Consider the following 22,211-nt stretch of genomic DNA (forward strand, 5'->3'; position numbering starts at 1 on the left):
ATTCAATTCCTACAAGTCTAAGTTTGGTTCATATAACTTGCTACACCAGATACGACACATTACATCTCATATAAACCTACAAACTCTTTTCTTCTTCTCTTAAAATGTTTTCTCAAAAGCTTGGGCCTCGTGGGCTTGACGTAGTGCAAATACCTATTTTTTTAATGTGATATTCTTATTTATTACATTTCAATCATCATTAATTCTTTTTATTACCATCTTTATTATTATTAATTATTCTAACAATCATATGGTCCCCTCTTGTCCTATAAATACCATTCTCAGCTCACTAACCAAATTTTTTGCATCGAGACAAATCACTCTCTTCTTCCGACTAACAAGTTTTAATCCCCTTTTAAATGATACGTGATAGATTTAGAATGTAGAAGAAGAAGCAGCAATTAATTTAACACTTGTTCTTTAAATGTGAAAGACAAAGTAAGTTGCAATAAATAAACTAGATAAGGGAAGAAAGAATTGCAAACTCGATTTATACTGGTTCGGCTACTTCCTGTGCCTACGTCCAGTCCTCAAGTAACCCACTTGAGATTTTTCATTATCCTTGTAAATTCTTTACAATCTTTGAACATACCTTGGGATCCCTTACCCTTATGTTCAAGTTTCTCACACGCCAAGAGACAAATAATCTCTTGATTACAATTGAGTTTTATAAGAGAGGGATAGATTGATTTCTCTCTTTTAGAGTAGATGATACAATTTGAAGTTCCTAGAAGATTTCTCAATAATTTTGCAAGAATTTGGCCAAAGTTGTTTAGAGAGATTTTGACAATTAAGTTCTCTGAGAAAATCTATACTTTTTGAAGTTAGGACACACACACACACACACATATAGGCCCCCTGTGCCTGTTCAAAAACAACTAGAAGAGATATGTCTTTCCAAAAAGTTTTTCTGAAACTTTTTCACTGGTAATTGATTACATGATTCTTGTAATCGAGTACACAATTATATTTTGAAGAGTTGTGACTTTTCAATAATATTTATGAAATCCCTTCACTGGTAATTGATTACATGGCTCTTGTAATCGATTACACATATCAAAATTTAAATAATTTTGTGTCGTTAGTTCATCAGTTCAAAATTTCAAAAAGCCATTTTCATAAACTCTATGGTAATCGATTACATGTACCTGATAATCGATTACCAATTCAAAAAAGAAATTTTTTGAACTAATTTTATCCTTAATAAAAGAATTTTGATAGTAAAGATTTTGAGGCCAAACTATAGCAATCAAATTGAGATTCTTTTAACAAATTTGTTAAGTTCTTATCTTAGATTTTCTTGATCTTGTTCTTTGACTTGATTCAATCTGTGTTCATCAAGTAAACTTTTAGCATCATCAAAACCTGCATGATATACATTCACAAACACATATGAGAAGTTCTTGTTGTATCCTGAGAGACTTGTGTGGGATACCTTAGATAAGTCATTTAGAATAATACTTATACATGACTTAAGAAGACATTGTTCATAATCTTCAACATCACTTTCAACAAAGTGTACGTGGTGATACTTTAGAAAACCATCTAATGTTTTTTTCTATAGCAAAAAGTTTAGGTGGGTTGGATCCTAGAGGCTCACCGGGGTTTGGGCATGCCTCAAGACTCAAAGAGCACTTACAAAGGTATTTACAAATTATCCACCAACAACATCTTTCTGTTAATAGCAAAAATCGAATCTATATCCATTTGAAATGAGTCCGTTCCTTATCAATTGTTCGGCCAACCTTTGTTGGTGAAAACCATCTAATGTTAATGCCCTACGCTTATAAAAGTTTAACAATAAAAAAACTGAATTAGTTTGATAAAATTTAGTTACAAAATCACAATGTATCCACGCCAGACGATAAATAAAATATACAAAGTAGGGAGTATAGAGGAATAAGTTTGTAACTTTTATTGATGAATTTGATATTAGTTTACAGTGATATATATACAAGTGAACAGCCCTAATATGTAGTGAATCAAGCTACCAATCTCCTAATAATTCTCAACAAATCAGAATTGGAAATAACAGATTTGCACGGCTAAATAATTAAAGGAATTGAAAACTAATTATTATGATTGATATCCTCCCGCAAGTTGTATAATCTGGATGAGAGATGCAACTTGGACAGTAACGATTCGAACTGAGGACGAAGCAGAGGCTTTGTTAGAATATCAGCAAGTTGATCATCGGTAGACACAAAAGACACTCGAAACTTGCCATGTTGAACATGTTCTCGGACAAAGTGGTAGGCTAAGGCTATATGTTTCATCCGAGAGTGGAAGACAGGATTAGCACTGAGATTTGTGGCACCAAGAATGTCACAGTATATGACTGGATTGGCAGTGGGCATGTGACCAAGTTCTGTGAACAAGGAAAGAACCCATAATAGTTCACTAGCCGTGTCAGCCAATGCTTTGTATTCTGCTTCAGTTGATGATCGAGCAACAGAACATTGTTTGCGGGAGCTCCAGGAGATGGGAGTGTTACCGAGATACAACAAGTAACCAGTGGTTGAAACATAATCATCCTTGTCACCAGCCCAATCAGCATCCGAGTAGGCATGAAAGGTCAAAGGAGCAGTCGCTGAGATGAAGACTCCTTTGTCACAAGAGCCTGCCAAATATCGGAGCACTCGTTTGAGTGCAGACCAATGCGTCGTTCTTGGATTTTGCATGAACTGTGCGAGTTTGTTAGTGCTGAAGGCGATATCTGGACGTGTAAGACTCAAGTATTGAAGGCTTCCAACCAGTGTGCGGTACTCCTTTGGAGAGGGTAGGAGATCACCAGAATCCTTAAGTAATTGAACACTCGCTGACAAAGGAGTGGATGCTGGTTTTGTATTTGTCATGCCTGATTTATGTAGCAGATCAATGATATATTTCCTTTGTGAAAGAAACATTCCTGCAGCGGAAGGAATTACTTCGACACCCAAGAAATAACTGAGACATCCAAGATCTTTTAACGAAAACCGAGCAACAAGTGTGGCAATGAGTTTGGACAACTCTGCAGATGAATTTCCAGTGATAATTATATCATCAACATATACTAATAAGTAAAGTGTAACCTCTGGTTTTTGGTAGATGAAAAGAGATGCATCTGCAGTGGAATTGACAAAACCAAGGGAGAGCAGGAATACGCGAAGCTCCGTATACCAGGCGCGGGGTGCTTGCTTCAGCCCATAGAGTGCCTTTTTGAGGCGACAAACATGATCAGGAAAGTTTTTGTTGACAAAACCAGGTGGTTGTATCATGAAGACTTCCTCCTTAAGTGTCCCTTGAAGAAATGCATTGTTGACATCAAGCTGACGTATGGGCCACCCTTGACGAACTGCAAGAGTTAGGACAATGCGAATGGTCACCGGTTTAACAACGGGGCTAAAAGTTTCTGTATAGTCCCAACCAGAGCGTTGGTGAAACCCTTTGGCGACTAACCGAGCCTTGTAACGATCAATTGATCCGTCTGGATTTCGTTTGATTCGAAATACCCATTTACAGCCAACCAAATTTTGATCAGAGGACCGACTGACAAGATCCCAAGTGTTGTTGTGGTGTAAGGCATCAAATTCGGCTTGCATGGCTGAGCGCCAATCAGGGTCGCGAAGGGCCTGGGTGATGGTGTTGGGTTCAATGGGAGAGAAGGCTTGGACATGGAGATTAAGCTTTTGGATGGGTTTGATAATGTTGTTTTTAGACCGAGTGATGATCCCACCTCCATTTGGGTTGACAATGGTTTGGGGTGGTGGAGCAGAGAGTTGCGGGGATGATTGTGAGGTTGGAGGAGGAGATTGAGTGGGGTTTGTGGGTTCGGTGGAGGACTGGGCCATATATGGGGAGTTGGTGATGGATGGGGAGGAAGGGGCAGGAGATGAATCTTCCGGTGGGTTCATGGGTTGTAAGATGGAGAGTTGAAGTGGGCCTGTTTGTTGCTCCGGACTTGGACTAGCGTGAGTTACTAGGGAGTTGAACGGGAATTCAGATTCAACGAACTTCACATGCCGAGAGGTGTAGATCCTTCCTGTTGTGGGATCGAGACACAAATATGCATGTTGATCAGCCGAGTAACCTACAAAAACACACATAGCAGACTTTGGTGCAAGTTTATGGTTAGCATATGGTTTAGTCCAGGGAAAACACAAACATCCAAAACACTTTAACTTATGATAATCCGGACTAATGTTGAGCAATTTAGAATAGGGTGATTGGTACCCAAGAATTGGAGTTGGGAGGCGATTTATGAGATAAGCGGCGGTGATCATGGCGTGAGGCCAATAGGTGAGGGGCAAGCCCGAGTGATGGAGAAGAGAGAGACCGGTTTCAGCAATGTGACGATTCCGGCGTTCTGAAATTCCATTATGTTCAGGTGTATGAGGTGGCGTTGTATGATGACTTATACCATGATTTAGTAAAAAAGGGCGAAGACCAATATATTCGCCACCATTGTCTGTGTAAAGAATTTTTATTTTGTGATGATAGAAATTTTCAACTAGCGGTTTAAATTTGGGAAATATAGTTTGCACATCAGATTTTCGTTTCATTGGATATAGCCAAATATAACGAGTAAAATGATCAACAAACATGCAATAATAGCGAAGATCATCAATTGATAAAATAGGAGAAGTCCAGACATCAAAGAAAATTATTTCTAATGGATAACAAGATTGAAGAGTGGATTCATGGAATGGAAGTTTATGACTTTTGTTAATTTGACACGAGTGACAATCGGATTGCGGAAATTTATTTGAGCCTAAGGAAAAATGTTTCTGAACAAATTTGAAAATAGAAGATGAAGGGTGCCCAAGCCTATGATGCCATGATGCAGAGGATTCTGTTCGAACCGTGTGGACGGAGGGTGAGGTGGCGGACCAGAGATAGAGTCCATCCACACATGAGTCTTTATGGGTTGTGTGACCCGTCTGCAAGTCCTTCACATAAAAAAAGTTTGGCAGGAAAACAACAGCAGAGTTGGTTTGTTGGGTAAGTTTAGAGACAGAGATTATTTTTTGTTTCATGGAAGGAACACACAGAGCATTAGACAAGGATAAATCATTAAGTAAAAGTGTTCCAGAATGAGTGATGTTTAAACCTGAACCATTACCCATAAACAGTGAGTCAGGACCAGTGTACGGATGATGAAGTGCCAGATTATCAAGATCATTGGTTACGTGATGTGTCGCTCCACTGTCAAACAGAAAATCATGTTGCGATGGGCCGGCAGTTGCAGTATTGACCTGAACCTGTCCAGTGTGAGTCGGAGAGTTACGAGGTGGCGGTGGGACACTAGGATGCTGCTGCTGGAAGGTTTTGCACTGAGAGAGAACATGACCTTTGATGTTGCACCACTGACAGCGGCCGAGAAAAGGTTTGCGAGATGCTTTGGCATAGGTGTTTTTGAGAAGGATCCAAAGATCATGCGAGGTCTTGGTGTGAGACACCAAGGAGGCCACTTCATTAGAGAGAGTGGTGAGGAGAGCACCATATATAAGGCGGTCCTGTCGACGCCAGGTTTGGTAAGCAGGATTCTGAGTTGTTACCGGAAGTGATGCAGTGGTGGGGGTCGTTTTCGACGGCGCAGGAAAAGATCCATCTGGATATTGGAGGAGATCATAGCCATCAAGGAGAGCTTCAACTTGTTGTTTCCAATTAGGATAATTGTTGGGAAGAAGTTTGGTGACATTGGTGAAAGTGATGCAAGCAAGGGGTTTGGATGGCTCATGGGGGTTGGGAATGAAGGAGTTGTTGTCGGCCATGGGAGGCAAGGGTGGGGAACGACGTCCTTAATTGAAGAAATAGGGAATGGGTGGATCGTTTAGGCTGATACCATATAGAGGAATAAGTTTGTAACTTTTATTGATGAATTTGATATTAGTTTACACTGATATATATACAAGTAAACAACCCTAATATGTAGTGAATCAAGCTACCAATCTCCTAATAATTCTCAACAAATCAGAATTGGAAATAACAGATTTGCACGGCTAAATAATTAAAGGAATTGAAAACTAATTATTATGATTGATAGGGAGAAGTATAAAGTGATTTATCCCATTTAATTAATTTTAAACTACAAGAGAAAATATCTTCAGTAAACATTGTTTATTTCCTTATCAAATGCTACTATTTTTTTCTTGATTCATTTAAGTAATTATTTGCACACTTATAAATGCAGTTGTAATTTTCACAAAATTCATTTTATGATATAAGGAATTAGACATCTTGAGATTCAACAACTCTTGCCCAAAATGAAAAGATATAAAAAAAGAGGTTATTCTATCTTATTTTCTGACAAATTATTAGGAGATTGCCCATTGAAAAAAAACAACCAACAAGAACATGGATGAAAAGAGTCTAATGACAATATTTGGAAATTTAAAATAATTTCCTTCACATAGTCACATTTTAAAGGATGAGAAATTGCCTCTTTCAATATTTTAATTTATTAGAAGTTATTGTATATGTTTAGTTTCTTGTTTGTCAACATCAAATTTTGTTGAGAAGTGATTTTCTCTGTCAAAGTAGGGCACTATATATACAAAACTTTAGTTAGTTATTAATTAACCGCCCATTTGAACAAAAGTAGTTACTTGGATTTACATAGAGTTTAAATAATATAGTTTAATTTCTAATTTTCCTAATTTTCCATCTTCACACGAATAAGAAATATGGTTACCTATTTTTTTTATACTTACGTACCAAAATAATTTGATTAAAACTATTTAAAAATATATAACTATGCCGAAATTAATTTTTAAGTAAAAAGTATCCAATCAGTAAAAAAAAAGTAAAAAGTATCCAAACATAAACTACTTTACTTTAAATTTATTTTTAACATTAGTTTTTTTATATAAACTTAAGATAAATCAAAATTAAATCTATAAATATCCACCCAAATCACAAATCTTTTGATACAATTTAAGTTGCAATCATTTAGATAAATCTCTTGCATATAACTTGGTACTATAATCACAACAATAATTGTATTTGGTAACATTCTTACCTATTGATTGCAAATTGATAGTATTACTATAATAGTGCTCATTTCTTGAAATAAGATTCTAACTTTTTTTTTGTTCATGGTATTCCACAGAAGCCATATATATACGGTTTGTTCGTGGAAAATAAACAAGTGAAAAAAGGTGTAAATGGAAACAAGTTAAAGTAGGTTGGATGTGTGACACCAAACACCGAAAGGGACGTGGCAAGGGATTTGTTAGACCGAAATGATCGATGAATCTTTTTAATGTATAGCAAAAGGAAAAAAAATATAAAGATCAAATGGGGTGATCTGCACCATTGATGATGGGGTCATAGAATCAATAGTCATTATTATTACAGAATCTGTGGTGCATACTATTGAACCAATCAGTTTTGCTATTACCTTTTTATTATATGAGTGATTACATGATAATTCTGTCACCAACTAAAATTTACGAACGTAGCTCATAAAAGCAGTTGAAAAGCCAGCGACCCTACCAAATGCAGCAATTGCACGATCGTTCCAAGCACGTGACTCCACGCGTAGCTCATAATGACATTTTATTTTAATTACTTAATCCATTAATTTAATTTTCTCGAACGTATTATTAATATAAAGTATCTATCAATTTTAATGATTAATGCTTATGAGAGAATCCGAGTGAACTTTAGTAAGGTCTATGATCTCAATTAATTTTTTTTATTCACAGACATAAATTTAAGTCCTTACTTAAAGATATTAGAATTAAGCTTGGCTTTAACCAATAATATATATTATTGGTATTTGTTTAGTTTAATATTTAACTTTTCTTTTTGCATTTTTGTTACATGTATGTATTTCTTAGATCATTATGTTATTATTTATGAACTTTGTCTAAGATGAACTTCGATTAAAAATATTTATCTAATTATTTTTAGCGGAAAGTCTTTTATTTCAATTATTTTTTTCATTCATACAATTCAGATTTTAAATTATATAAAAAATTGAAGCCTAATTTAACTTAAACTAATAACATGTGTTACACATGATTTATAACGTATTACTTATATTTAAATAAATTGATATTTTGTACATATATTAGTACAAGAGTAAATAAGAAGGTTAAGAATAATCTAAATAGATTGATCAATCTTTTAATTTTAACATATTATCATTCTAAATATTTTTGTTATTAATTAATTAAAAATGATTATAGATATATTTTTTTAAAGTAATAATTGTAAAATTATTAATGTAACAATAGTATATTCTAATGAAATTTCATGATAAATTATTGTAATGCATAAATTTCAAAAATAAATTATATATATCTTTCCTTATGTTTAAGAAATTTGCATGTGTCTTTTCTTCTTTTATAAAGTTTACATATGTTTTCCTTTAATATATTTTTAAAACTTATACAAACCCTCTAAATATAGTCTAAAAATATGATAGTAACAAGTCATTTGCATTGATAATTTTGATAAAAAAATGTTAAAATATATTTTTTATCCTTATAAATATTAAAATATTCAAAATCTATCATGACAAAAAATTATCTATTTTTTATTCTCACAAAATTTAGATTTGCTACTTTTTGGCCTAAATCTAAATTCAAGTTACTCGAATCTACATCTAAATCTACTTGTAGGTGATTGTAGAAAGTATTCAATTTTTTCAACTTGTCTATACATCTGTTATACAATTTTACTAGTATGAAAAATAAACAATTTTTTTTTGTAAAGAAGAATTCAAAACATATTTATATTTATGTGGACAAAAAATATATTTTAATTATTTTTAATTAAAATTGTTAAGACACATAATTTATTACCGTCAAATACTTAAATGATGTTTAAAAGATTTTTATAATTTTAAAAACAAAAAAATACGTGTAATACTTAAATGTTAATTATTCACTATTTATCACACCATCAAGTATGTGAATAAAATAATCAAGTATGAGGTTGTTTTAACTTAACAAAAGATCTCTAATCCTGAGTATGTAGTTACTTAAATACTTGGAAGGAGATTTTATCACTCATAATAATTTTATTTCATTTGAACATGATTACCTTCTTCGACCATATGTGACTAAGAAAAAAAAATCGATATTCAGTGTTCAAGGCGCGTGGGGGTTCGTTGTGAAGAAAAAGATTAAAGAACGATTTTGGCATTTTGTATTCGGTCAAGGTTTTCACTTAAGAGATGATATATAATTTTTTTTTTCAATATTTTATTATTGTCTTTCTTTCTTTTTTTTTTTCAGTGAAAGTTGTAATGTGCTACAGGGACAGACAGTCCTTTTGGATACCTGAAAATGTGCAGTGCAAGCTACTAACGGGCAACGGCAGTTAGGTCCTGCTTTTCCTTTTTCTAGTTTTCATTTTAGGCCACTCTATCTTAGCGTTAAGAAATTAATTTTTGTACTTTTAAATTACAACTATTATTTTAACATAAATTTATAAATAAGATTATTTTCAATATACTGCACATCTTAACCTTAATTATATTTAGTAATGTTAATTGATTTTGAAACGAATCAATTTAAGTAAATTTTTTAGTTAGTGATATATAAATAAGTATAATTATTAGGAAAAAAAATCATCCTCTAATTCTTTTTATTCAACACAAATAATTAGGAAGAATTTAATGTAAATTTTAAACGAGTCTAAGGTTTAGGTTTCATCAATAAAATAAATAAATAAGATTTTTTTAACCTTATAAATTAATTTATCAATTTAATTCAGACTAATAAAATTTTATGTATTTTTTAGATTATTTTTTCACAAATAAAATTTTTAAATTCAAGTTTTATAAACTAAATATTACTAAAGATCTATTTCTTTAAATTACATTCCTAATTCAACTGAAATCAATAAAGGTTGAATATATTTTTAAACATTAAACATCCAACTAAAAAATATTTTTTAACCATTTTATTTTTAATATATGAAACAGTATAGTACACTATCTTCTTTGTTTGAGAATAAGTATACTACCTTCTTAGTAAGTGAAATATCAATTCCTTAATGTTGACAAGCATTAAGAAACAAACACTTTTTTCAATGTATTTTATTTCATAAACCTTAATTTTAAAATTAAATCCAAAACCACATTTTAAAAAAAGAAAAAAAAAACTTAGATATAATACTTTAAGTGTTACCTGTTCTATTTTCCAAGAATTTCATCTTAATAATTTACCTAATAAAAATTTACATTTTTTTACAGCAATACAAATTTACATTTTTTTACAGCAATACAAATTTACATTAAACACTTATATAAATGAAATTCCATTTCTTGTTAAAGAATAAGAATTCCATTTCTGTGGTGAAAAATACATGTAGTCATAGAAACATCTTTTTACTCAAACTTAATTTAATAACAACAATATCATCATTATTATTATCATTAAAAATTAAATATCCGAATTTAATTTATGTTATTCTAGTTACATATTTCTTCGTATCACGGAACACACTCTTCTGGTTTCTCTTTCTCTCTCTTCTTTCTTACACTGAAATCCTCTTGTGATGGTGCCCTAGATCCATGGCTTCTCTGTCCAACCTTTGCATGTGTTTCACTGTTGCTGAGTTTCAACGTTACCCTTTTTCCTCTCTTCCTCTCTGGGTCCTGGAAAAGCCTTTGGTGGGTCCCACATTCACACCTTTGCAAACTCACTTCCACCCAAATGCTTGTAACTTCTGAACACCCCTCCAGTTAGTATTTAACGTTCTCTTGGTTCCACATTTGTAAAGTTTGATGCTTCCCCGTTCATAAATCACCGGTATTTCATTGGGTAAATCATTCCACTTTGTAAAAAGGTGTTTCTTTTTTGTCTAATTATTACTATTTTGAAGATTTCTGAGGTTTGGTTTGTGGAATTTGAGGTTGTAAACTGTTTGGTCAGGTTTTTGAGTTTTTGTGGATTGAGTAATCTGAGATCACATTTGGGGTTATGTGAATATTGGGTTACTGTAGTAATTATTGTTACTATTACCATTTGTGTGTATGTTTGTGTAACATTGGTGATTATGGTGAGTGAAGTAAAGACGAGAATGCTAAGATAGTATCGTGGGAATGTAATTGAAGGGGTGAGAACTGAGAAACATTGAGATTGAAACTTGGTGTCTGTGAAAGGGGGTTGTTTGTTGAGCATAATGGGTGGTGTCTGTTGCAAGCCCTCTGCCATTGAGGATAGCAAGGAGAGTCCAAGGGAGCGTATGTCGACCAAGGCGGCTTCATTGGACTCTCGTGTGTCGAGGGGTGCTTCCTTGAGGCGGGAGGATGCATATAGGGGGAAGGATAGGTATGATGGTAATGATGTGAGGACTGCTTTGATTGATAAGCAAGGGAACGGTTCTGTGCGGTTGCAAGACGAAAATATTGAGAGGAAGAGGGAGAGAATGGAGTGTGTTGTTGCTGCTCAACAACATCCAGGGGCTGGTAGTGTTCCCAAGGCCATGGAAGGGGAGCAGGTTGCAGCTGGATGGCCATCCTGGCTGGCAGCAGTGGCTGGAGAGGCTATTAAGGGATGGTTGCCTCGCCGTGCTGATTCCTTCGAGAAGCTGGATAAAGTATGTTTCTTTCTTGATCTGGTTGCATTGTGGAATTTTGACATTGCTTTGGTTAGATGCAGATATTCTGGTTTTAGTTTTACAGTTGCTGCTAGAATATTGATTCAAGTGTTGAATTTTCAAATTGGTTTTCTTTATCTGTTTAAGTGTTAAATTTGTTTTCCTTCCTCTCTTGTTTCTTTGATTACCTATGTTTCCAAAATATGCTTTAAGCCAGGGATGACAATTAGGAAAACGAGTTACCAACTTCTCCACTACCTTTCTTGGTTATGAATATAATAGTTGCCATGGTGGTGAGACTTACCTATATGTTCCTCTCTGCCAAATAGACCAAAATTGCTTTTTTATATGAACTACTTTGGTAGCTTACGAGCCTTTGTAACTTATTTCACTACTAATAATAACTCTTGATTGATAAACTTTGCGTAAGGTATTTAGAACTCTCATCTTTTGGTTCCTTCTTAAACCATTGTGGTTAGCTGTCATTGTTTGATTATAACCTTCACCAATGCATTATGCACATCCTATCATTTTTAAACTGATATTTGAATATTACAATCTCACTATATAACATTTCTTACAAAATTCTTGATTCTTATCAATTATTGTATTAAAGATGCTCGTAATGTTATGCTTCATTTTTTACTGTTTTTTCTTCAACAAGGCCAGGATCAAATTACTTTGAATTTGGACATACTACAATTCTTTTTCTGTTTGCGTTTTAATATTCTTGATTTCATCCTCTGATGTAGATAACAAAACATTGAGGTACAATACTTGTAGTTTCTAGATTTATAGATATCCTTTTTGTTTTTTTTTGTCTTGGATTGCAATTAAATGATGATATTGTCTTCAGCCTGTTTTAGTTTTCCTTGAATGGTAAGATTTTCCTCCTTATTTTTCAGATTGGACAGGGAACTTATAGTAATGTTTATAGGGCTCGTGATCTTGAGCAAAATAAAATTGTTGCTTTGAAAAAAGTCAGGTTTGATAATCTTGAGCCAGAGAGTGTTCGCTTCATGGCAAGGGAAATTCACATTCTACGTAGGCTTGATCATCCAAATGTCATAAAACTGGAAGGCCTTGTTACATCAAGGATGTCTTGCAGCTTATACCTTGTTTTCGAATACATGGAGCATGATTTGGCTGGGCTTGCATCACATCCTAAACTGAAGTTTACGGAAGCACAGGTATTTTTCAAAGCTTCTTTATTTTCTACTTCTTCTCTGCTGTTTTACAATAAATGTAGCTTATGGCATATTCCAAGAAGAATCTCGCTGCTACATATAGCTTTGTAATGTGATATTCGACAAAATAAAGTTTCCCATTTTGTACTTATAAGCTAATAGTTGAAGACACTTATTGTGATTGTCATTGGGCTTTATTTTCTTTTGGTTTAATTACTCATTTGGTCCCTCTAATTACAAAAACTTTCTCTTTTAGTCCCTATACTTAAAACATCCCCTTTTAGTCCCTACACATTCCATTTTTAATCCCTTTTAGTCTCTACCTATCATTTTAATCCCTTGTAGCCCCTATGGATTAAAAATGGTATATGTAGGAACTAAAAGATGTTTTTAAGGATGGTGACTGAGGGAAAGCTTTTGTGTCTATATGGACTAAATGAGTAATTAAACCTTTCGTTTTTATTTTTGGGATTGAAAATAAGAGGAACAAACTACAAGAAAGGGTAATATTTTCACTAAAGACATACATAGCTTTAGACTAAGTTAAAAGACCACTGAGGTTTAATTACTTTTGGGTTTGAAAAGGAAACTATTAAAATAAGGGGATGAAACTACATGAAAGGGTTCGGGATTTTCCTCTAAAAGAAACCTAGTTAAAGACAAAATCCTACACAACCTCAAAATTCAAGCAGAGATTAATTTCTTATTGGAACTTGGCAGGTAAAATGTTACATGCAGCAACTTCTACAAGGACTTGACCACTGCCACAACTGTGGTGTGCTGCACCGTGACATTAAGGGTTCCAATCTTTTGATTGATAACAATGGCATCTTGAAGATTGCAGACTTTGGTTTGGCAAGTGTTTTTGATCCAAATCAAACTCAGCCTTTGACAAGCCGAGTTGTCACTCTTTGGTACCGTCCACCAGAGCTTTTACTTGGTGCCACATACTATGGCACTGCTGTAGATTTATGGAGTACAGGCTGTATACTTGCTGAGTTGTATGCTGGCAAACCTATAATGCCTGGAAGAACTGAGGTATATGAACTTAAATGTTTCTGTTAAAATGTGGCATTAATGTATTTCCCTTTAATCTATTATATGTATACAGTGCACTGTGAACACTTGTTCTTCATAAGTGGGGTAAGAAATTTTAGTTTATCCCTGTGTACGAACTTTTTTTGTGGTGGCTTTTGAACAAGTACACCAACAATTCCATAATTCTATGCTAAATCATGTCTATAGATAAAGCATATTATACTAATATTAATGTTCCATCATAAATCATTTTTTAAATGTCTGCAGTATACTGTTAATACTTTTGCTCTTCATAAGGGGCATAAGAAATTCTAGAAAATACTTGTGTATTATGCGTGGTGGCTTTTGAACAATTATTTCGGTTAGCATTAATTAGGATGTGTTGACAAGGGAATATCAGTAGTGCATATTAAAACTGATAAATATTATGTCTGTACAATTTCCAATTGATGTTCCTTTGTATGGCTTTGTGCACCAGTAGTCTAGTAGTATACTTGTATTATTAAGATGATTAAAAGGTACTGTTCTGTCTTCTAGGTGGAGCAGTTGCATAAAATTTTTAAACTTTGTGGTTCACCTTCTGAGGATTATTGGAGAAAATCAAAGTTGCCACATGCAACCATATTTAAGCCCCGACAACCCTATTGGCGTTGTGTTGCCGACACATTCAAGGATTTCCCTGCACCTGCTTTAGCACTCATGGAGACTCTTTTGTCCATTGATCCTGCTGATCGTGGAACTGCAGCATCTGCTTTGAAGAGTGATGTATGAAATTCATGATGAATTTTTAAGACCACAAGAATACATTTTATAATATTCATATGTTGCTGCTAATGCCCACTGTCCTGATGTTCCTAACATGCAATGTGTATCAATCAGTACATAGTAACGAAAGAGGGATGTTCCTGTTGGTAAAATGAGTTGGTTTAAATTATATTTCAAACTTAGGCTGTGTTGTCCAAAATATGACAACCTTGGAATTTTTTTATTTCATTTTTGTGCATATTTTCCTTTTGCTTTAATAAAATTGATGCTCCTATGTTGTGTCTTTATTGTTGCTATTATTGCAAGTCCTCACCTGTATTGCCTCCAAGAACTTAATATGGTAGAAAATTCTTTGTTGCTATTATTGCAAGTCCTCACCTATATCCTGATATGTTTATCGCATATCAGTGTGTATTTATTTGCTATCTCTTACTCAATTGCATTGTTGCTTTAATTTCTGTCTTATTTTGGATGTAAATTATTATTTCTGATACTTCAATATGCATTTGTCTTGACTGTCTCCTTTTGGTTTACTTGCTATTTAGTTCTTCACAACAAAGCCTCTACCTTGTGATCCTTCAAGTTTGCCAAAGTATCCTCCTAGCAAAGAATTTGATGCCAAACTACGGGACGAACAAGCAAGAAGGTGTGTTTTCTGTTTTAGTGTGAATGTTTGTCGTGTAAGTATTCAGTTCTGAAGGGTGCCTCTGCATGTGTGTTTATATGTTTCAACTTTCAAAGATCTTTAATCTTCTAAATAAATTCTGCAATTACTCTTGTTGCATCTATGTCAAGATTTTTTTTTATTCTTTCTTTTCATAATGTAATGGCTTCATGTTTGTTTGATTAACATCTACCCACTGGAAAAAGAGGAACAGTATTGGCTAGATTTAATCTTTAGAAATTTAGAATAAACCTTCCACTTATAAGTTATAACCTGCCACTAACCCTAAAAAGTTCAAAGAACAAGAGTTGTTCCCAATACTTATGAGAAGCCATGTCCATATTCTTCTTGGAAACTGTTAAATATACATTGTCAATCATGGCATATAGAGTGGCTAGCCTAATACAGTATTGAGCAGAGGATGATGTTCCATATGACTCATGATACAGGTGTGTAATCATTCAATAAATCAATGAAATTTATCTATTTTTCTGATTAGACTGATGATTGATTGATTGCTTGTTAATCATGCTTTTTATCCTACTGGAGTATTCTTATATGGTGTTGTACTCTTTGACTACTAGCTCATAAAGTTAACTGTTAGATTTTGATTTTGGTTTTCTGATGTTAGCAGGCAGGGGGCAACAGGAAGCAGGGGCCAGAGACATGACCTTGAAAGAAGAGGGGCAAAAGAATCTCGAGCTGTTCCTGCACCTGATGCCAATGCTGAACTGCCACTGTCAATGCAGGTACTGACCTTCTGTATTTGCTGTTTCCTGTTTGCTGTCCTACTGATCTTGTCAAATGTCAATGCATGAATTTGCTTTTGGATTAACTCTTGTTTGTATTCTAACAAAATATCTGCATGGCATCTTAAGAGTTAAACTTAGTGCTAAAATAAAATAAAAAAGGTTGGTTGAAGGTTGAATTATTGAATCTTATTTCAGTTTCCCTTTTGAAATGTCATATTTGCATCTTGTGAGGGTACTTTTTTACTCTCTTATTTTGTTATAACACTTTTCTTTTTGTCAAAACCTTAAATAACCTTTTGTTACAGAAGAGACAAAGTCAGGCCCAATCAAAAAGCAGAAGTGAGAAGTTTAATCCTCATCCTGAAGAAGCTTCTGGATTTCCCATTGATCCCCCCAGATCGTCACAAGCTGTAGAAGTAGGTATAGAAACTCAAGTACCACAACATAAAAGAGCCTCCCATTCGGGTCCGCTGGCTCACCGAACTGCATGGGCTAAATCTGGGAAGAACCAGGATGATGCTCCAAAGATTTCAGTTGGGGGCGACCTATCAACAATCTCAGGCTTAGTTGCTGCAAGGAGTATGTTGTCAGATGATCGCAGAGAAAGATCTGGATCGTCACAAACGGAGGCTTCAAAATTAACGAACAGATTCCCAGGATCATTCAAGGACTTCTCTGAATCGTCAATAAAACAAGATCAAAGGCATCATGTACAGGGCCAAGTAGGCACTTCCCAAAAGGAAGAAGGGAGAAGCAGCAACAAAGACCTAGTTCTTGTAAGTAGTTTGATTTCTACCCTTATCTGTTCAGTCATAGTGTATGTTAAGGCGAAATTAATTTTGGATGAATTTGATTTTGCAAAATTGATTTTGGTTAAAATTGAATTTGAAGTGAAGTGATTTATGTTTGACAATTTTTATCTCAAATGTAAGTTTTAGTAAAGTTTAGTATAAAATTTTCTACCAAAAAGGCTAGATTAGTCAAATTTTCTTTTAGGGACATAATCACGTTTGCTTAAACAAACCAAATATAATTTGTGTAAGCTAAATCATGTATATATGGTATAGATCTGCGTGATAATCCAAACATATGCTTAGACTGTATAATTCTATTTGTTCCATCATGCTATCCATGTAGCTGATCTGACTTGGTAGAATAAGGCTTTTGTTATTGTTGTTGAACTGTATAATTTGTTTTTGTATATTATTTTCTATATATTGCTAGGTTGATCTCATGGCATTCACTATTGGCATATAGTTATCATTTTACAAAGAGGATCTGAAAGTACAATTGGTTTAATTAGGTCTTGTATATTTCTTGTGCTCATTTTTTCTTCCCCACACAATGGTGCAGGTTGGTTATGGATCAGAGGGTCATAAAATTCATTACTCTGGTCCATTAACATCAAGCAACATGGATCAGGTGTTGAAAGACCATGACCGCCAAATTCAAGAGGCTGTTAGACGGGCACGTTTGGATAAAGCAAAAATTAGGAGGCTCCAAGCTGAAGGGAACCAGGTAACCAATTCATTATTTGTTTCCAAACGTTGATTGGTAGAGCTGTTGAGATGCAGCAAGGCATCATAAAGAATCTTTTATTCTTTTTTAATGGGGGCCTGTATAGGGAGAAAGTATCCTTTGCAAAATGCCCCAGAGTTTGGTAGCTCTATAGCTTAGAAAACTCTCCCTTAAATTTATCACATATGATTTCTACTTACAGCTGTAATTTCTGGCATAAGCCCATTCTTGTAAAGCTTATCAGCCTTAAGCTGTTAGAAATCTGGGGAACAATTGTGTCATGATAGAGTTAATATTCACTCGGAAGATGCCTAAGTATATTCTTTATTCTGTGTCTCCTCTCATTCTATCTGATGCATCATTGGCTTCATTGCTTCAGTACTGAGTCCCCATATTGCGTGGTTGTGTATCTTAACGCGTGTTTCTCACTCATTCTGTCCACTAATCTGGTTTAGTTTAAAGTCAATTTGATAGGTTCAAGTTTTAGAAATGATATTCGACATGGTTGTGTATCTAATGCGTGTTTCCCCACCCATTTTGTTCACTAATCTGGTTTAGTACTTTAGTTCAAAGTTATTTTTGATAGCTTCAAGTTTCAGATCAAATGTATGCTGAAGAAGAGTCTTAGTTATATTATTGAGTTATCTTAATTTAATTTGGTGTCCTGTGTATTTTTTTTTGGAAATATAATTTTTTAACAAGTATATATTAATAAAATTTTGACATAATAGATAATATTTTATGTATCATGATATATTTTATATTGAAATATATATTGTAAAATATCTCTCATGTAGTTTTATATTATAATAATTTTACGATATAATTATACATAATATTTAGATTAGTATATTATGTCAATAAGTTAGGTTGTTCAATCTTGTTTATATATTATTGGATCTTAATTGAGTCAGGTTAAAAACAAATATAAATTTATCATAACCTGTTCCATAAATATTGTTTTAAGTGTTCCATAAATATTGTTAGTATCTGTCTGTTCTGCTTTTAGACGTGGTATACACTATGCTAGTCTTTACATTCTTTAATTGCGTGAATATTATTTATGTATATCCCATTTTTTCTCTCCGCATTTTGCTGCGTTCTTTCTTCAAAAATATTTTTCTTGGAAATTAATTACCAGAATATTTTTTTGACAATCTGCAAGTCAGAATAATAATAAAAAAAATAAAAAATGTCACCGACAAATAAAGGAAACATAAAAAAAAAAGAATATAACTTAGCAAAACCTTAAAAATGGTAAATGTAAAACTTTCTCACTTACGGTATAAGGTATTGTTATTGCCTGCTAATTTTTTTATTCTGGGGAAAGGAAAAACAGAGAAACTACCCTAAACTATCCTTAAGAAGGATGGTTTCAAGGGCAAGTGAAGGATTATCCCAAATACCAAAAGGTTGGGTTTGGTGAACCCCAACAGATGCAAGGAAGTGGGCAACTTCATTAGCTTCCCTGTATGCATGAGAGATGGAAAGAGACCAGCTACGATATGCAAGGTAAAAAATTTGCATACTTAACCCTGCATGTTGGTGCAGCTGGGGGCACTCCCGCGAGTTGATAATCTTTTCTACCTCAAGATTGTCCACTTCGCAGCAAACATTTCTGAAGTCCTTGTTCCAAGCTAGCTCCAAGACATGAAGCAAAGCAAGCAATTCGACCTTCATAACATCACCATAGCCATCAAATGCAAAGGAGGTCCGAACTTCTTCCCTGGGCACGAGACACCAACATGCATTATCAAATCATCATGAAGAAAATGTATGTTGTGGATAACTTTCTAAATACCCCAGCCCTCATCATATTTTTTTTTGTTGTTACGTCGTTTCCAAATCCAACATGCAGCAGCAGCAAATAAGACATCCTTATTCCCCAAGATCAAGCGTTTTATCCAGGCAAACAGGGTGAGTGTCAAAAAACCCTACTCGAGAAGTGAAATTGAGACGAGACCAAATATCTCTCGCATGTGGGCAATCCCTGATGTAATGAAGAGTGTCCTCCATCACATGAGAGCAGACTTGACAAGCTGGGGAGTTCACTAAGTTACGGTGACGACGAACTGAATTTGTTGGCAGGGATTTATGCAAGATAAGCCAAAGGAACATGCAAATTTTCTCAGGGATCTCAAGCTTCCAAAGCCACCTAAAGGACGCTAACGGGGAGAGATGAGCTTCATTGTGAACGCTAAGTAACCAAGAGTTGGTAGAGGCTGCTGTGTGGGTTCCATTCGCCGAATGTTTCCATACCCAACAATCTTCAAAGCCTGGAGCTAGGACGCAATCAATGCTGGCAAGGTTCTGCATGAAAGAGTCAAGGAGGATAGTATTAGTATATAAATGATTTGCGCACCAATTCTCATCTATCATAATATCCCGAAGACATAGATTCACATCATGACAAGAGACCTAGGGGTTAGATTGGCACATTAGGCCAGAGGTAGCCTGTTAGGAGCAGAGGTAAGGGAACCTTGATTTCGAGGACAAGGAAAACCTCCTACTATGCTAAGAGTTATACTGAAATTCATCCTTAGTTACATCTTTCATTCATTGCAATCCTTTTATATACATATCATAAGCTGTCCAATAACAGAAATCACAGTGCATTACTAACAAACTCTTAACAAAATGATTTCTAACTAACTCTGTTATAACTGATTCACAGCATTATTGCTCCTATCCTTCTTAAGGATAGTCAGCATAGTCGTCCAGATACATGGGTCTCTTGGTGCTCCTGTTGGGCGCTCTCCATATGGGCTTCGATGTCTTCTGTTGCTAACAGCCCAATCATCAGATGAGTTACCCCGTCTAAATTTAAAACCACCCAACAGTGTATTTTTGCCCCTTAAAATACCCCTCCGAATAAATGAAGCATCAGGAGATGACTTCACATTAAAAATGTATTGTGCAATAAATATTTGTGCATACGAACTTGAACCTTGAACCCAGAGCGAGTCCTTCTTCATGATTATACTCCAAACCAACTTCCCCACCAGCGATATATTAGGGAGACAAGAATCACGAATTTTGAGACCCTGGTTTGCTTCCGAGAAGTCACCATCTTCCAGTTCACAAGGTTCCAGCCCTTTTTGTCACCATTCGAAGACCAAAAGCAATTCCATTATAAACTGCGGGCGTAAGCCAGAAAAGTTGCATGGTGTAAACTGGAAGAGAGGAGATGATCGATTTAATGAGACAGTCTGCCCGCCCTATTCAACATGCAGCCCTTCCAAGAAGCTAGGAGACGGTGCACCTTTTCTATAACAGAATGAAAGGTCTGATTGGTTGTTCTTACCTGGAGAGGTGGTAAACCGAGGTATCTCCCGAGATATGTCACCCTCTGTTGTGTAAAAGGATCGTAAAACTATACAACGAAAAACCTAATTTTGTTGTACACAAGTCTACTGTACATCTTTTTACACCCCTTTTAATTAATTTTAATTGCAAGTTACCTTCGGTATCTTTTAATTAAAATTGAATTAATTAGATAGAAGTTAAGTGTAACCAAATTAACAATCATGAGTTACTTCTATTAATAGTAATCAAATCAATTTGATATTAATTTGTATCATATTTAATTTGATTAGAATTAAAAATGAAGGAAAAGAAAATAGTGCGAGAAAAGAAAATGGTGGGAATGTCATGATAGAGAAGTAAAAGAGGAAGTTAGGGATGACAATGGGTAGAGTTTCAATAGGGTTCTATAATACAGTCTTCAAATCTATGTTTTAAAAAAATTCTTGTACTCATCTTCATACCTGCGTTTAAAAAAAAATCTCATACTCGATAATCCCATACTCAATCCCTAACCCTAACCCGTTTTAAAATATCCCCATACCCGGTTCCATACCTGCATGGGTAGTAATTTTAATCCTCATTTTCATACATGGTTACCTATATACTCATATCCGCAACCACAACTTGCACTTTACTAATGTATAAAGTTAATGTATCAATAAAAAACAATTGAAAGAATTACTATAAGTAAATTAAAAATGCATTCTTAAATTTAGAAAATATAATATTAAAATCATCCACACATAATATTAAAAACAAACATAACATTGATTTGTCCAAATTTAAGTCATAAATAAACATTACAAAAACAATCATTCAGCATAGTGATTCTTAACGTTAATGTTTGAATCGCTTAACAAAAATTCTAATTAAACTTGGATATCATGCGGTCACAGTAATTTCTAAAACATGTTAAAAAATAAAATATTGAAACTAATTAGTTTATAATTATGTTATAAATTAAAAAAAAAAACACAAATGGATAGGATATTTTACTTCATTATAATCAACTTCTTATTTTTACATACACTTATACCAATAAAGATTAAAAACTGGAATATATATTGTTTGGTCCACTAATACCAATAGAAATTAGAACATATAAGAAGATTAGAAATTGGACTATAAAAAGCAATAACTAAAACTACCAATAAAGATAAAACAATTCTAATTGAAAAAATAAAATAATATTTTTTATTAAATTAAAAAATACATAATTATTTTTTCACAAAATATTATATATATACATTTATGTGTGTGGGACATGTGGGGGGAGTACTTTAGCACCCATACCTGCACAGTAAATACTGTGTCAGTGTGTACACTGTACACAGCTCCAAATGCAAATAATTATCCTTGCGGATATTTTTCCAACCATACTTTGTCATCAGTAAGAGAAAGGAAGAAGAATTAGGGGTGTAAAAAAAAACTCACAAGAATATA

The 22,211-nt window shown here is 34.1% G+C and overlaps 1 protein-coding gene across 10 annotated transcripts; it reads left to right on the forward strand.

The window, feature by feature from the left end:
* The first annotated feature begins 10,419 nt into the window (after nucleotides 1-10,419).
* On the forward strand, nucleotides 10,420-20,922 carry LOC100781183 (probable serine/threonine-protein kinase At1g54610). Of its 10 annotated transcripts, none has more exons than XR_005887391.1 (10): nucleotides 10,421-11,538; nucleotides 12,444-12,728; nucleotides 13,446-13,763; nucleotides 14,301-14,528; nucleotides 15,074-15,174; nucleotides 15,824-15,941; nucleotides 16,250-16,720; nucleotides 17,298-17,462; nucleotides 18,793-19,931; nucleotides 20,137-20,893. XR_005887391.1 is itself a non-coding variant. In XM_006592549.4 (9 exons), the coding sequence occupies exons 1-9, from the start codon at nucleotides 11,122-11,124 to the stop codon at nucleotides 18,886-18,888; spliced, it is 2,196 nt and encodes a 731-aa protein (XP_006592612.2). In that variant the 5' UTR covers nucleotides 10,420-11,121; the 3' UTR covers nucleotides 18,889-20,109. The 10 variants fall into 10 exon arrangements, 8 of the variants coding, with proteins under 8 accessions (XP_006592612.2, XP_014620420.2, XP_040863084.1 ...); XR_005887392.1 differs by lacking the exon at nucleotides 20,137-20,893 and having other exon boundaries at nucleotides 18,793-19,236; nucleotides 19,321-20,106; XM_006592549.4 differs by lacking the exon at nucleotides 20,137-20,893 and having other exon boundaries at nucleotides 10,420-11,538; nucleotides 16,253-16,720; nucleotides 18,793-20,109.
* The last annotated feature ends 1,289 nt before the right edge of the window (nucleotides 20,923-22,211 follow it).

The sequence above is a fragment of the Glycine max genome, chromosome 12, assembly GCF_000004515.6.
Source record: "Glycine max cultivar Williams 82 chromosome 12, Glycine_max_v4.0, whole genome shotgun sequence".
Classification (NCBI taxonomy): Eukaryota; Viridiplantae; Streptophyta; class Magnoliopsida; order Fabales; family Fabaceae; genus Glycine; species Glycine max.

Excerpts from the sequence above, each read along its gene's own strand:
- LOC100781183 (XM_006592548.4), top strand. The coding sequence starts at position 11,122 with ATGGGTGGTGTCTGTTGCAAGCCCTCTGCCATTGAGGATAGCAAGGAG. Across the intron at positions 11,539-12,443 it reads CCTTCGAGAAGCTGGATAAA|ATTGGACAGGGAACTTATAG; the intron begins GTATGTTTCTTT and ends CTTATTTTTCAG. Across the intron at positions 15,942-16,249 it reads AACTGCCACTGTCAATGCAG|AAGAGACAAAGTCAGGCCCA; the intron begins GTACTGACCTTC and ends CTTTTGTTACAG.